Source organism: Bos indicus x Bos taurus, chromosome 3 (genome assembly GCF_003369695.1).
Source record: "Bos indicus x Bos taurus breed Angus x Brahman F1 hybrid chromosome 3, Bos_hybrid_MaternalHap_v2.0, whole genome shotgun sequence".
NCBI classification, from domain to species: domain Eukaryota; kingdom Metazoa; phylum Chordata; class Mammalia; order Artiodactyla; family Bovidae; genus Bos; species Bos indicus x Bos taurus.
This window is the reverse complement of record NC_040078.1, coordinates 1,958,941-1,973,118: the sequence shown is the minus strand read 5'-3', so window position 1 is coordinate 1,973,118 and position 14,178 is coordinate 1,958,941. Positions and strand designations below refer to the sequence as shown.

The following is a 14,178-nucleotide window of genomic DNA, read 5'->3' as shown; positions in this document are numbered from 1 at the left end:
TTCACCTTTTAAATAATCTTATAAGTCAGAGAAGACAAATACATAAACGAAAAAAAGAAGACAACAAAGACCAACTCAGTGGAGCACTTTGAGTTCTTTGTAATTATTAGGGGTGGCGCAAACAACATCTCATCCAAAAGACTTTCTTTTTCTCCAGCTAGAAAAGTTTTCTCTTTTCTCTATCCAACCGCCAACTTACAAATCATTTACTTTGGACTTTCATCATATGTCCCTTAATATATTCCTATTTGTTTCAAATGATATGTATAAATTTCTAATCTTCCAAAAGATTCTTGAGGGAAAAGAATGCTTATCATTCTAGCTCAGTGGAAAGCCCAGGATGGTGCTCTACAGAGTATATTCCTAAACAAACGTAGTATGTTTGTTTGAGCTGAAATGGTGCCAGCCTGGGGATGGGTGTGAGGTTAATGCTTTCTTAAGAAAGATTATTTACAGTAGAATTTCTCTCTCTAGATTGTAAACTTCCTGAGATCAAGGACCAGTTCTCTCTGTGTATCTATGATTCCTGAGCACCTAGCATAGAGCCTAGCACATTGCAGACACTCCAAACATGTGAGTTTGTATGAATGAATGAATGAAGTGAAAATCAGGAATAGAAACTGTATTACAGGAAATTGCAAAGTAAGGCAGAAGAGACATGTGGTGGGTTTGTTGGAGAATTTTGAACAGGAAGGGGAAGCCTTGAATGGTAGCTTGAGGGAGCAGCAAGGTTTAGGCAAGTTTTGTTATTTTTATTGATGATTATATTTTTAGTCTGCTTCCCTGGTGGCTCAGAGGTAAAGAATCCACTTGCCAGTGTAGGAGATGCAAATTTGATCCCTGGTCCAGGAAGATCCCCTGGAGAAGGAAATGGCAACCCACTCCAGTATTCTTGCTTGGAGAACCCCATGGACAAATGAGCCTGGGGGGCTACAGTCCATAGCACTGCAAAAGAGTCAGACACAACTTAGGGACTGTAAACAATATTTTTAGTTAAGAAAAGGAGCATGTTTATAGGCCTTAAAGAAGGGGTCTACTCTACCTGCAGCTGTGTCTTTAGGTGTTCTTAATATCTGAAGTGCTGTTATGGCAGACATTCAGTAATACTTAGATAAAGGGGAAAAGTATTGCTATATGGAACAATGTACCAGCTGTACCCTGGTGGTAAGAGAAGGCTGCCACCCCAAGCAACAGTTGGAAATCTCCCTTAATTGCAACTTGGATTGGAGCTTAGATTGCTTTCTGTGTCGTTATAAGAATTTACGCTCCTAATTATGACACAGATTGATCATGTATGCATAGGTTATCATGCCTCTGAAAAGACGAAGATGTCAGCTTCACCTTTCAGTACTGGCATTATAAAGAGACATTACTGTACTACATATTGGGTTGGCCAAAAAGTTTGTTTGGGTTTTCCTGTAACATCTTATGAAAAACCTGAACACACCTTTTGGCCAGCCCAATACTTTCAGATTTTATTCTCAGTCACACCAGCTCATAATTTCAGAAATCTAAATCTGTCCCCTTTGTCAAAAAGGACAGAGTGGAGCACTGACAGACTTCAGAGGCATCATCTGTTTGGTTTCAGCAGTTAAAAAGCTAGGCACTTCTCCCTTGAAAAGATTTTTTTTTTAACCAAAAGCTGTAAATTCGATTAGGCAGCACACTATAATTCTCTCATTGTGGCAGGAACTGACTCTGTGTCACATATATGCTCAGGAGCATAGAAAACATCAGAAAACCTTTCTTGATCCCTCCAAGCAGATGAGACTTTGCCTTCTCTGAGCTGACATCAGAGATTAGTCTTATTACATGCTCCTTTCTATTTTTTTACTCATTTTATTTCCATTCACAAGCCTCCCAAAACCATTCTGCTGGACTGTAAACTCCTTGAGAAAAAATTTGTAGACATTCATTAAATTTTTCTTGATTTGAAAACAGAATGGTGTTGGGCTGATTTTTATCTGTAATTTAGATCAGAGAACTCTCTGAGGTGTGGTGATATTTTAAAAAGAAATATCCTACAATATTTAATAACAAATATCCTACAATATTTTTATTGGTCAAAGACCCAGCATTTTTTGGAAAATGACTTTTTTCCTGGTGATGTTTCAGTTCAGGGTCAATGGAAGATTTATTTCTCTTTTGAATTTCAGTCTGGTCCAAGTCCTTTGGTTGGTGTGGTTTTCATACTTCAGCTCCTCTAATTTACTAGCCTCACCAACTTTGATTTTTACTGGAGAGGGAATATTGGGATATTCATTTTGATGCCAAATTTAAAAAATTCTTACTGTTAAAAGATAATTCTGATCCAATTAAGACTCAACTATTTTTCAGCTAATTTCCCCTTTAACACCAAATTCAATTTGTAGAACTTGCAAAAGTGTCTAAGGCAGATATCCATGGGTATATAGCCTTGTTCTTCCTGTCCTATCTTAATAAGCTAAGGAAGGCTGTTTATGGATAATGGAACAGCTGCCAGATTCCACCCCCAGGGTGGCAGCAGCTCAGCTGTGGGAGGCGTGATGCTTAAAATTTGCATATTCTCTGTATACATACAGTAGGCATATATCCTTATTAGTTTGAAAAATGACATTTCAAAACCCTACTTGCCTATTCAGTTCTTTTGTAAGAAGGATGAGTGGAGACCAGGTAGATATGAAAATAAAATGGATTCAAGCAAGGGAAGAGAGAAGTGCATTAATTAAGGTGGGAGATGATGGCAGCAATGACTAGGATAGTTGAGTAGAGATGGACCAATTCAAAGTTATTTTGAGATCCTATCTGAAGGACTTGGTGACCAACTGGATTCGAGAAGTGAGGAAGAGGAAGGGATAAGGATGTCTGGTTTGGGCTACTAGGTGGGTAATAATGCCACCTGCTGAAATGAGAAATGCTGGAGTTGGTCTGAGGTTGAGAAACAGCAGATGAATTCCATTTCCTAGATAGAGGTTGAATTGAAATTGAAAGACATTCAGGTAGAAATGTCCAGAAGGCAGTTGGATATGTGGGACTGAGGAACAGGAGAGAGGATGGACATAAAGACTGGCAGTCATCAGCATACAGATGATGACTGAGGCCATGGACAAGGTAAGATTTCCCAGGGAGAGGACCTTGGACAAAACAGAAACACCAACATCTAGGGGATGTGCAGAGGACGAACAGCCAGCATATAGTGAAATGGCTAGGAAAAGCTACAAAATACAGTGTTGAGGAGGGCAAAGAATATGAATGTATCATCAGGGGTGGCAAATGCTGTTGAGAAGTCAAGGGGGGCAAGCTTTGAAAGGCATCCTTTAGACTTAGCAATAAGGCAGTCTTGGCAAGAGCTGGTCTTTGGAGTGGTGAAAGTGACAGCAAGACAGAAGTTAGCTGAGGAGAGGAAATGGAGACATTAAATATTCAAAACTCTATCAAGGAGTTTATCTGTGAAGAGGGGAAAGTGGACAGGGACACAGTATTAGAGGACTAAGGGTTTTTGCAAATTGTTGTATTTTAATGCGAGATCTGAGCATGTATTGAATGTGGATAGGAAGAAGTCACTGAAGAAGGAAAGGCTGGACCCATGAGGTGGGAATGGGGTGGGATTTAGAGAGTCAATAAAAAGAGAAACTTGACAAAGCAATGAATCCAGAGCAGGGCAGGAGGAGACAGTCCTTTTTTTTTTTTTGTAAAGAGGTAATAAATAGCTGCTATGAAGAATGGGAGAAGGAGTCAGGATTCCTTTTCTGTCTCCCCCATTTGGTAACTAACTGGCTATACTATATATAGCTCATCAAAGATGCTTTTCAACTACACAGAACATTCAAAGAGTATTGTGTACAAATGTAATCTGAAAAATTACTGTTGCTAGATGATTACCCTAAAATTGAAGTAGCATAAAAATATAAAATAAGCTACATTTACATCTTTATAAATCAGCATTTCTTAACACTTCGAACATTCTTTGAAAAACAATCTACATGGAACACTAGCTTAAGCCACCTTTCTTAAAGGAGAAACAGCTAAATGCAATCAGTAATTCTGGCCACAGGACCATGAGTACAGAAATGTGCCTGGTAGGGATCATGAAGAATTCACTCCTGACTCAGTAAGCCAGATAACATGAGCCAGACTGGCTGTGGCCAAAGCTGGTTATGCATCCTCCCCTTTTTCCTGGTGAACAGAATTCTGACCATTTCTGAGGTGAATAGGTGTTTTGGCCTAACAGATGAGTCTTGGTGGGTCCAAGTCAATCTGGCTTAGGAATGGACACAGGACATAATTCTTGCCAATAAAATGACAGTAGAAGTCTGCTGGAAGGGAAGGAGACTTATGGACAAGCTTTCCTCCCTCTTGGGAAAAGGAACACAAGGAAGAAGCATATCTTTTCCATCTCTGAATGCATATAGTGTCTGAGACTATGGGATCCGGAAGGGAGCTCGTCCAGGAGAACAGAGGATACACTCAGGATGCTGAACACAAGATGGAAAGAAGCAGGTCCTTCAGGGATGCCACTTGAACTCTTCCATTAACCAACCCCTGAACCACCTTACCTTGGAATTTCTCACTATGTGAAACCGTATTTTTTTCCTGTTTTTTTTTTAAGCCACTTCTAACTACAGTTGGTTAGCATGGCAGGATGGAGTCAAAATGATTGAACTGCAACAAGCAGGAACTGGAAAAAAGTTGAAAATAGGACAGAAGTATTTGCCATCCTATAAATAATAGTTATTTTATTAAGAGAATCTACTCAATAAACTAAGGGGGAAGGGTCCAGGTGGGAAGGAAAGAGAAAGAAGATTGGGAGAAAAAGGCAGCAACGAGTCCTATTAATGCCTCTTTTGTCCTCTCCATCCTTTGGGAAAATGGACTGTATTGTCTTTATTTCTCTAATACCCTGTGTGTCCTTGATTATTAACTTTTACTTCTCAGTCTATGACTCATTCCCAATCTCATACGTCAGAATTCCACTAATAGTTTCTGAGAGAGAAAAAACACAAGTACCAATTACTCACTGAGGATATCCACCCCTTCCATGGTGGAGCACTGACAGGTCACTAAATGATCTAGACCTTCGGCCCCCGATTCCCACTGAAGTCTGTCCAGAGCCCTCCAGGGGAGAAACGTCTGTTTCACCAACCCTAGTGGCTCATTTACAACTAGGAATCTAAAAGTCACCTCCTAAATATATTCTGTACACAGTTCTAACCTTTACTACTCTGTATAGTCCTCTTCAGATGCCTCCAGGAAAGCTACATTTTAACGCCCCTATACTCTTCTGCTGCTGCTGCTGCTAAGCCGCTTCAGTCGTGTCCGACTCTGTGCGACCCCATAGACAGCAGCCCACCAGGCTCCCCCGTCCCTGGGATTCTCCAGGCAAGAACACTGGAGTGGGTTGCCATTTCCTTCTCCAATGCGTGAAAGTGAAGTCGGTCAGTCGTGTCCGACTCTTATCGACCCCATAGACTGCAGCCCACCAGGCTCCTCCATCCATGGGATTTTCCAGGCAGGAGTACTGGAGTGGGGTGCCATTGCCTTCTCCACCTATACTCTTCTACCACGGCCTATAACAACAAATTTATCATGCCCTCAGTGGTGCTAATCATCATCCAAAGAAACTCCTTACCAGTTATTTCTTCTCTGTCTCGGATATACACCACTAGACAACTTGGGCTCATTCTAAAGTTTTCTAACATCTAATTGCTTGCTCTTTCAAAGCATCTCTCAGATTTACCACTCAATTCCCTTTGTCTGCATCATAATGTCCCACCTGAAACATATCAATCACACCTCGGCTCAAGGTCTCTGGTTCTCCTCTGTCCTACTCACCACTAGCTTTGTCAGCATGTCACCTCGCCGCTCAGGAGCCTGGCTACAGGGGTTCTCATTTACTATGGCACCAACCCAGGCTCTTCTGGAGGGTTCCAAGGCCCTGCCTAATCTGGCTCCACCATATTCTTCCATGGTCTTCCAGTCAGACCAACAAGCTGGACACTGTCAAACACACACACTGTTCTTTTAGCTCTGGGTTTCCATTATGCTGGTCTGTGAGTGTCTGTGCTTTCCTAATCCATCTCAGTCCTCTAAGCCCAGCCCTAATCTCACCTCCTCCCTGAAGACTTTGTAAGCATTCCAGCTCTTTCTTCTTTGAACTCCCAGTACATTCACTATAGCATCTAACTGTCTAGTAAAAGTCCGTTCTCTTTCCCTGGCTGGGCCATACTGCTGGTTAGACAAACCATGTCCTACACTTCTGGGTGTTCTCAGAGTACCCGGTAAAGTCCTGAGCACTAGGTATAAGAGATAACCATTTATTAATTGAATGATCAACATTCAGGGGGTACCTTGCCTCTTTTTCTTATGATTTTAGTTATTGTGAGGCCCAGGAAGAAAGCAAGGGGCAGCTATGTCCTGCAGCCCTTGGCAAGCTTGACATGCATTTCAGGAGATATCTGATACAGCTGTCAGGATCCCATTTCCAGAATGGAGATAATCATTGTCCATGGAAGCATCACTGGGCTGATGGTTCTTATCAGCAAGGAATCAGAATGGAAGCCCGACAGGAGCATGGGGCAGGACAGTCTGGAACTGCATTTACCACTGTGGCTTCCTCCAGTGGAGTCACTTGGTGCCAGGGGAGGTGGATGCGGCTTGTCCATCAGCATGCCAGATGAGGGGGCTCCTCCCAAGGGGACAGAGGGGATGGAGTAAGGGCCAGGGACACCGGAGACAGAGGGAGGGTACCCGGCCTTTGCTGCTTTCCCTGCTTCATACACTGTGGAGGGAGATGAAGAGCAAGAGAGATTACATCGTTCCACCCTCCACAACCCTCACACCAAAAATCCCTGAAGATGCGCTTAAGGGAGCTCCTGGATGTATGCGCGGGCTTGCGTGTATATGTGTGTGTTCCACTAGGCCTGACTTGATTCATTGGAAACACTCTCCCCCACTCTCTTGGACTCCTCCAGCAGTGACATAAGGGATTACAGTGTTCAGTAGTACCTGGCAACTGAGTAATTCAGTGGTGCTGGGAGCTGTCACAGCAGCCTCCCGTGACAGCAGCAGCCTACTCTTAACCACCCTGTCTGCAGGCTGCCTCAGCCCTCTGTAGGAGGCCTAGCACTGGCACTGCCCAGGGTTGCTTCCAAGACGATCCTAACCTCTTCTAGAGAGGCAAAGCCAGCAAAGCGCTGACACATGGCCCTGCTATTAGAATTCAAAAGCAGAGCAAATAACCTGACACCTCACAGAAACCGCTGTGTTCCTGAGGATACTAAAGACACATATTGTGTCTCTCTCCGTCAAGATGTTTATGGCAGGGGTTCCAAACTTAATGCCTATATGGGCTTGGCTAGGGAGGTAAAATTGTGAATCCCAAATGAGGACTAGTCCCTTTGTGGACCATTTTGTCACAGCAATAAATAAAACTCATCTGTGGCTAGAGGGGACCCAAAGGCTGTACTTTGAACATGCTGCTGGTAAAAAGAAGAGTTCTCTGCATGTGAGAGGCATGGCCAGAGAAAGTTTTCTCTAGTTTGGATGCCCAAGGAGAGGGCAAAAGCCTTATCCCACAACCTCACCATCCTGAACCTGCCCTTCCTTTCATCAATAGTGTTAAAGAGAATTCCAAATGCAGGGGTGGTAAGTGTGGATCAAAAGCATGGAGAGGCGCCTGTGTGTGAGAAGGCAAACAGGAATGGTCATCTCAGAAAGTCAGGGCCTCCCAGGAGAGGACAGTCTGGAATGATCCGTTTTGCGGTGGAAGGAAAGGTGGCCGACAAGGCGCTCAGGGCACACCGCTGTCTGATGGAAAGGTGACGTTTCTTTTGGTCATTCTGTGTCTCCCCATGCGTCACGTTACTCACAGGCCTGAGGGCAGCAGCAGGAGTCTGGGCAACACGGGCAGCGGATGTAGCAACAGCAGCTATGAGGGCAGCACTGGCACCAGCAGATCCCCACCAAGACGAAGAAGAGGAAGACTCCCAGGATCACCAGACCAACAAACACCCACTCTGGAAGGATGCACAGAGAAACCCACACTCGTGGCAGCCCCCTGCTGGGTCTCCCCGTGAGAGCAAGAGTGGGAGCAGCCTGGGGAAGAAGGCACCTTGTAACAGGGCGCAGAGCCCCCAGACTCAGGAGGGGCTCTGAGGCTGAGAGGTGCAGACCATCCCAGGGCTGCGGTGTGGAGGGCAGGGACGGTTACCCAGGTCATATTGAGCACACATAATGTCCAATACAAAGTGCTAGGAGCAGTTTCAGGGCCCCTTCCCAAGGAAAGGGCTTACCTTATTGATTGTGGTGTCAGAAGAGGTAGGGGACTAGAGCAGAGAAATTCCTGGCTGGGGACAGGGGACTTTGCTTGCTGAGCTATAAAGTGGTGATTTCCATGAATACATATCTTTGGTAGTCAACTTAATCTTATCCCTTAATAGTGTAAGTCCTGAGAAAAGCTCTCCATGTCTGTGTGGTCTAAATCAGAATACCTGTAGGCGGTCCAGGTCCCTTATGTAGCCATCTGCTTTCCCTGCTGATCGCCTCTTGACACCTTTCCTGTGCTCAGCATCAGAGCTGAGATTAAAACCATTTCCTTGAAAACACTAGAGACATAGGCTCTGGTAGAGAAATGCTGTCCCCGTCCCCTAAGAATGGTTTGATCACAGGCAGGCTGACCATGCTACATAGCCAGCACAACCACGGACTACAGTGACTTAGGCTGTGATGACTGGCAAGGCTAATGTGTATATCTGACCATGTTTGTTAACGTCAGCTATTTTCACAGCTCTGCCAGAGAGTGAACATGAATTTAATTCATTTGCCTATCCAACAGATAAAGAGAAAGGAAACAAATTCCATTTGACTTAGAGAAAAATGACTGTGGCCCTCGAGGGACTTGATGTCATGCTTTTGGGACTTGGCTATAAGACCTAATGTCCTGCTGGGGCCTGGGACAGACTGGAATGAGCCATGATTTCCTTTCAAAGCAAAAGATTAAAGCAATTCATTTTGATTGAAAACCATCTACCAAAAATCCCTTTGCAACAAACTTCAAGTATACATTATTTTGTTTGCATTTTAGTTATTAAATATTTCTTCAACAAAATAGGACATTCATTTGGAGCTTGAGAATATGACATTTTGGTTAGATAAAGGGTTTTGTGATAATGATAAAGTTATTTGACCTTTGCTTAGAACATAATTTTCTCAGAGAAAACACACAACTTAGATTTCCTAAGTGTCCCTCTTCACTCACCCAACAGAAATACACTCAAATTAACCAGGTCACCCTCTCTTCAGGGCGGAAGTGAGAAGGCCAGAATGTTCTGGAAGAGCTTCTTGCTGAGGACAGTAGATAGTTGAAGGCTTTGGCATTGCCTTTGCACTAACATAACAAGACAATGTGACCTGAGATAGATATGGGCCCTGAGGACTAGAAGAGCTGTGTGGTATGGTAGCTACAACTGGGGTCAGGCAGTCAAGGATTAAAGACTGCCAGGTTGCCTTGGAGAAACAAAAAATGTTAGCCATGAAAGGATTCTTGGAGTCAGAAGGGGGGAAATTCGGAGGGCCAGGACCAGATATGAGAAATACAATAACTTTTCCTTGGGACTCAGGGATGCAACATCTAGTTTGAAGCAATGCAGTGTAACATTGTGGGTTTTTTTGTGATGAAAAAAATAAGTACAAATTGACTGAACTCTGGATAAGGCGGATCACAAAGAAATGTCTATTTGTGATCTTGGGATCAACATCAGTAAGAAGAATGTCTGTATTTGGGTTAACCAGCTAATGGGGAAGGATCTGGAGATTTCACAGAAGAGTGAAGCTCAACTGTGAGGACTCTGGATAGTTCTCAAAACTTGAATCAAGTCTAAAACAATCACCAGGATTATTTTGTATCTTTCTGTTGCTCTCAATTATTAGTCAGCTCTTAACGCTTTGGCAGAAGCCCTCCAAAGCAAAACTGAATCTCACCCTTTTCTACTTTCTGTGTTTGGATATGTCCTCTCCCATAGTTCATTCTTGTTTCTCTCTGAGCTCCTTCCATGATGGACTATAGTGCAGCATTGCTGACTGTCTAGCTGATATGTTCAACGGACGCTACATAAAAAGACAGGTGTGCATTTGCTGCAGGTGTCCTTGACAGGGTCCATGGACCCCAGGGATTTAGGAGGTCAAAAAGTCCTAAATTGCTTTGTTATTGCTTAATATTGTATACAAAGCAATATGCTGCTGCTGCTAAGTCGCTTCAGTCGTGTCCGACTCTGTGCGACCCCAGGCTCCGCCGTCCCTGGGATTCTCCAGGCAAGAACACTGGAGTGGGTTGCCATTTCCTTCTCCAATGCGTGAAAGTGAAAAGTGAAAGTGAAGTCGCTCAGTTGTGTCCAACTCTTAGCGACCCCATGGACTGAAGCCCACCAGGCGCCTCCATCCATGGGATTTTCCAGGCAAGAGTACTGGAGTGGGGTGCCATTGCCTTCTTCGAAAGCAATATAGATCGTATACAATGCAATATAGACCTGTAAATGTGTATTTTTCAAGGTAGGAGGAGTACATAGCATTCATAAGGTTTGAAAAAATGTTTTGATAAAGTTATAAAAGGCAATTCCAAGTAACATGGTTGTACAGTGATGAATGGGTAAACATTAAACTTGGGCTTCCCTGATAGCTCAGTTGGTAAAGAATCTGCCTGCAATGCGGAAGATCCCAGTTTGATTCCTGGGTCGGGAAGATCTGCTGGAGAAGGGATAGGCTACCCACTCCAGTATTCTTGGGCTTCCCTTGTGGCTCAGCTGGTAACGAATCCGCCTGCAGTGCGGGAGACCTGGGTTTGATCCCTCGGTTGGGAAGATCCCCTGGAGAAGGGAAAGGCTACCCACTCCAGTGTTCTGGCCTGGAGAATTCCATGGACTGTATAGTCCATGGGGTTGCAAAGAGTTGGACATGACTGAGCAACGTCCACTTTCACTTTCAAACATGAAACTTAGGGAACAGGAATGCAGATAAATAACAACTCCATTAAAGACACTTTACAGCAACTGGGTGCAACCAAGATTCTGAGACTGTCACAGGGCCCGCACCGCTGACACAGAAGGCCTGGGCCCCGCCTCAGCCTGTTTTTAACTACCATTATTCTTTTAGGGCCTACTAACAGAAGAAATACAATTTGAAGGCTCTTCCAATGGGCTTAGTTCATCCTGGAAAATACCACAGACATATATAGACAAATGTGCAAATAAGTTAAAGGAGCAATTAGTAACTAATGCAGAAGCAAGACAGATGGAGGGATAGCAAATTAAGCAAATACAGAGTTAAATGACTGAATACCTGGCATAATCTCCACAGCAAAACTGGGCAAGAGATCAGCAAGCAGCCCTGTTCTGCCTAGAAGAGGTGGAAGGAAAAGAAGAAAAGCGGTTACTCCAAAGGCAAATACAGCCTGAAGCCTGGCTTCAGTTGGTACCATCCCTACATGTGGCCACTGATCCCTGCTATTTCAGTGATGAAAGGCACATCACCAAGGCTGGGCTCAGTCAAGACCATGACCTTCTCCATCAATCCTCGGCAGCCATTTAGGAGAACTCTGCGCCTAGACCAGGCAGAAGCAGAAACAGAACTTTCTTTCCAACTATTATAGAAGGAGGAGATCTTTGCTTCAAATACAAAAACAATCCTGCTTGATACATACCATCTCCATTCACTTATACATCCACATATTTTATTGGAAAGTCAAACACATCTGTATCTAAAGGGTCAACCTACATCTTCATACATCTATATACAGCCCCATGTCCATATAAAAACAAAAGTACATACTTTGTTTTAACTCAGAATTATCTCCCTACATGATTCTATTTATAGACTAAAGATATGTCAATGATTAAAATTTTCAAAGGGAAGGAAAAGATACAGCTAGATCAGTTACACATACTTCAACATTCCTTCTGGCTTCAGAAACATTCTGTACAATGTATATGGTATGGCTCTTCCATATGGCACCCACAGCTGGCGTGGCATGGGACCAAGTGCCTTCTGCATGATACAGCACAAAAACTTAAGGGCTGGTGTCAGAACAGGTGCCGCTCAGGACTCTGGGAAGCAAAGAGCTGTGCAAGAAACAGCACCCTAGAAGATGTGGGGAAGGAGATTAGTCTTTTAAAAAAACTGGCCTGATTTATACAGAAAGAAGGGCTGAATCTTCCACCATGTTCTCATATCCAGGTAAATGTAAAGGCCAGGATAGAACTTCTGCCCCTACCAGGTTCTATCCCATGGAGCCTTGTTAATAAACAAGTTCTACTAGGTGACAACTAGTAGCAAACTAGTTGCAAACTCGACTCATTTCAGACTTGTGGTGGCAAAGGTCACTATGATTCCTAAGCCTGCAACTAAATCTGACTTCATTTATGGGCATGACATATGCCTATAGAATAGCTCTGTCCAGTAGAAATTAATGTGAGTAACTGGCAATTTTAGCATTTCCAGTAATAGCATTAAAATAGCTCTTTTTTTTTTTTTTTAAGTTGAAATTAGTTCTCCCTCTGGAAGAGCCCAGCATTGGAGCCTGCTAGAGGGGTCCCAGCCTCATGTCCTCCTGCAAAAGGACATGGCTGATTCTTGGCACGAATGCATTGGTTATGCAGTAACCCTAGCAAGTCAAGCTGGAGAGGTAGTTCATGAAGCTCTAAGAAATGAAACGAATGCTATGATTAAAAGCTCTCCAGTTGATTTGGTAACTGCTGCTGGCTTCCCTGGTGACTCAAATGGTAAAGAATTCGCCTGCCAATGCAGGAGACCGAACTTCTATTACTGGGTTGGGAAGATGCCCTGGAGGAGGAAATGACAATCCACTCCAGCATTCTTGCCTGGAAAATCCCACGGACAGAGGAGCCTAGCAGGCTACAGTCCATGTGGTTGCAAAGAGTCAGACACGACTGAGCGACTAACACAAACATACACTGATCATAAAGTTGAAAAAATGCTTACCTCTTCCATAAAGGAAAAGTATCTGTGGTGTTGGAGAGACTCCTGAGAGTCCGCTGGACTGCATGGAGATCCAACCAGTCAATCTTAAAGGAAATCAGTCCTGAATATTCATTGGAAGGACTGATGCTGAAGCTGAAACTCCAATACTTTGACCACCTGATGTGAAGAACTGACTCACTGGAAAGACCCTGATGCTGGGAAAGATTGAGGGCAGGAGGAGAAGGGGACGACAGAGGATGAGATGGTTGGATGGTGTCACCAACTCCATGGACATGAGTTTGAGCAAGCTCTGAGAGTTGGTGATGGACAGGGAAGCCTGGCATGCTGCAGTCCATGCGGTCACAAAGAGCTGGGCATGACTGAGCGACTGAACTGAACTGATATATCTCACAGTTTCATTAGTGAGTAATCTGTGGCAGTTGGGGAAAAAAGGTGTCTTAACTGACAATCCTACATGGATCATTGACCCTACTGATGGAACAACTAACTTTGTACATGGGTGCATACTAAGTCACTTCAGTTGTGTCCAACTCTTTGAGACTCTGTGGACTGTAGCCTGCCAGGCTCCTCTGTTCATGGGATTCTCCAGGCAAGAATCTTAGAGTGGGTTTCCATTCCCTTTTCCAGGGGATCTTCCTGATCCAGGGATCAAACCTGCATCTCTTGTCTCCTGCATTGGCAGGCTGGCTGTTTATCACTAGTGCCACCTGGGAAGCCCCAACTTTGTACATAGGCATGTTTAAAAATTTTTAATATTGTAATTAATGTTTGTGTATTACCTGAATGGACTGTTCGATATATTTTTCACAAGCACATATACTTTAGAGACTTTGTAATTTGTAAAGTAAAATGTGCTATGCATAATTTTCATCAGCTGTGGAAGAGATGAATTATTAATGTTGTAGACTTATCTTGTGTGGTGAAGCGCCCGGTTCACCATTCTTTTTCTCACTGTTGAAACCACATAAAAATGTATTCAAGCAACACTACTGCTTTGAGGTCAATTAAGGAACTGATAAACTCAGTCTTGGAGAGTTGTCTCTCCTAGATTGAATGGGTTCAATCTAGGACAAAAAGAAGTTAAGAGAGCATGGATTTTAGAATGTGTGACCTTAAGACCTTAGACAAGTTATTTAATCTTTCTAAGCTTCAGTTTTGTGTTTTAAATTTTATAAAATAGGCATATTCATGGTACCTGCCTCATAGAAT

At 43.5% G+C, this 14,178-nt stretch overlaps 1 protein-coding gene and 1 long non-coding RNA gene across 6 annotated transcripts in view; one reads left to right on the top strand and one right to left on the bottom strand.

The window, feature by feature from the left end:
* ILDR2 (immunoglobulin like domain containing receptor 2) overlaps window positions 1-14,178 on the bottom strand; it is a 66,742-nt gene that overhangs the window by 10,822 nt on the left and 41,742 nt on the right. The window contains exons 4-6 of one of the 5 annotated variants that reach the window (XM_027526681.1): window positions 11,311-11,367; window positions 7,848-7,994; window positions 6,581-6,757 (exon numbers count right to left, since the gene is read on the bottom strand). The exons of 1 other annotated variant lie outside the window; for it this stretch is intronic. In XM_027526681.1, coding sequence (XP_027382482.1) covers window positions 6,581-6,757; window positions 7,848-7,994; window positions 11,311-11,367 — 381 coding nt within the window. The remainder of the gene's footprint in view (window positions 1-6,580; window positions 6,758-7,847; window positions 7,995-11,310; window positions 11,368-14,178) is intronic. 3 more of the 5 variants (XM_027526699.1, XM_027526689.1, XM_027526709.1) reach the window with 3 other exon arrangements.
* LOC113883264 overlaps window positions 1-14,178 on the top strand; it is a 112,447-nt gene that overhangs the window by 74,555 nt on the left and 23,714 nt on the right. The gene's annotated exons all lie outside the window — the stretch shown is intronic.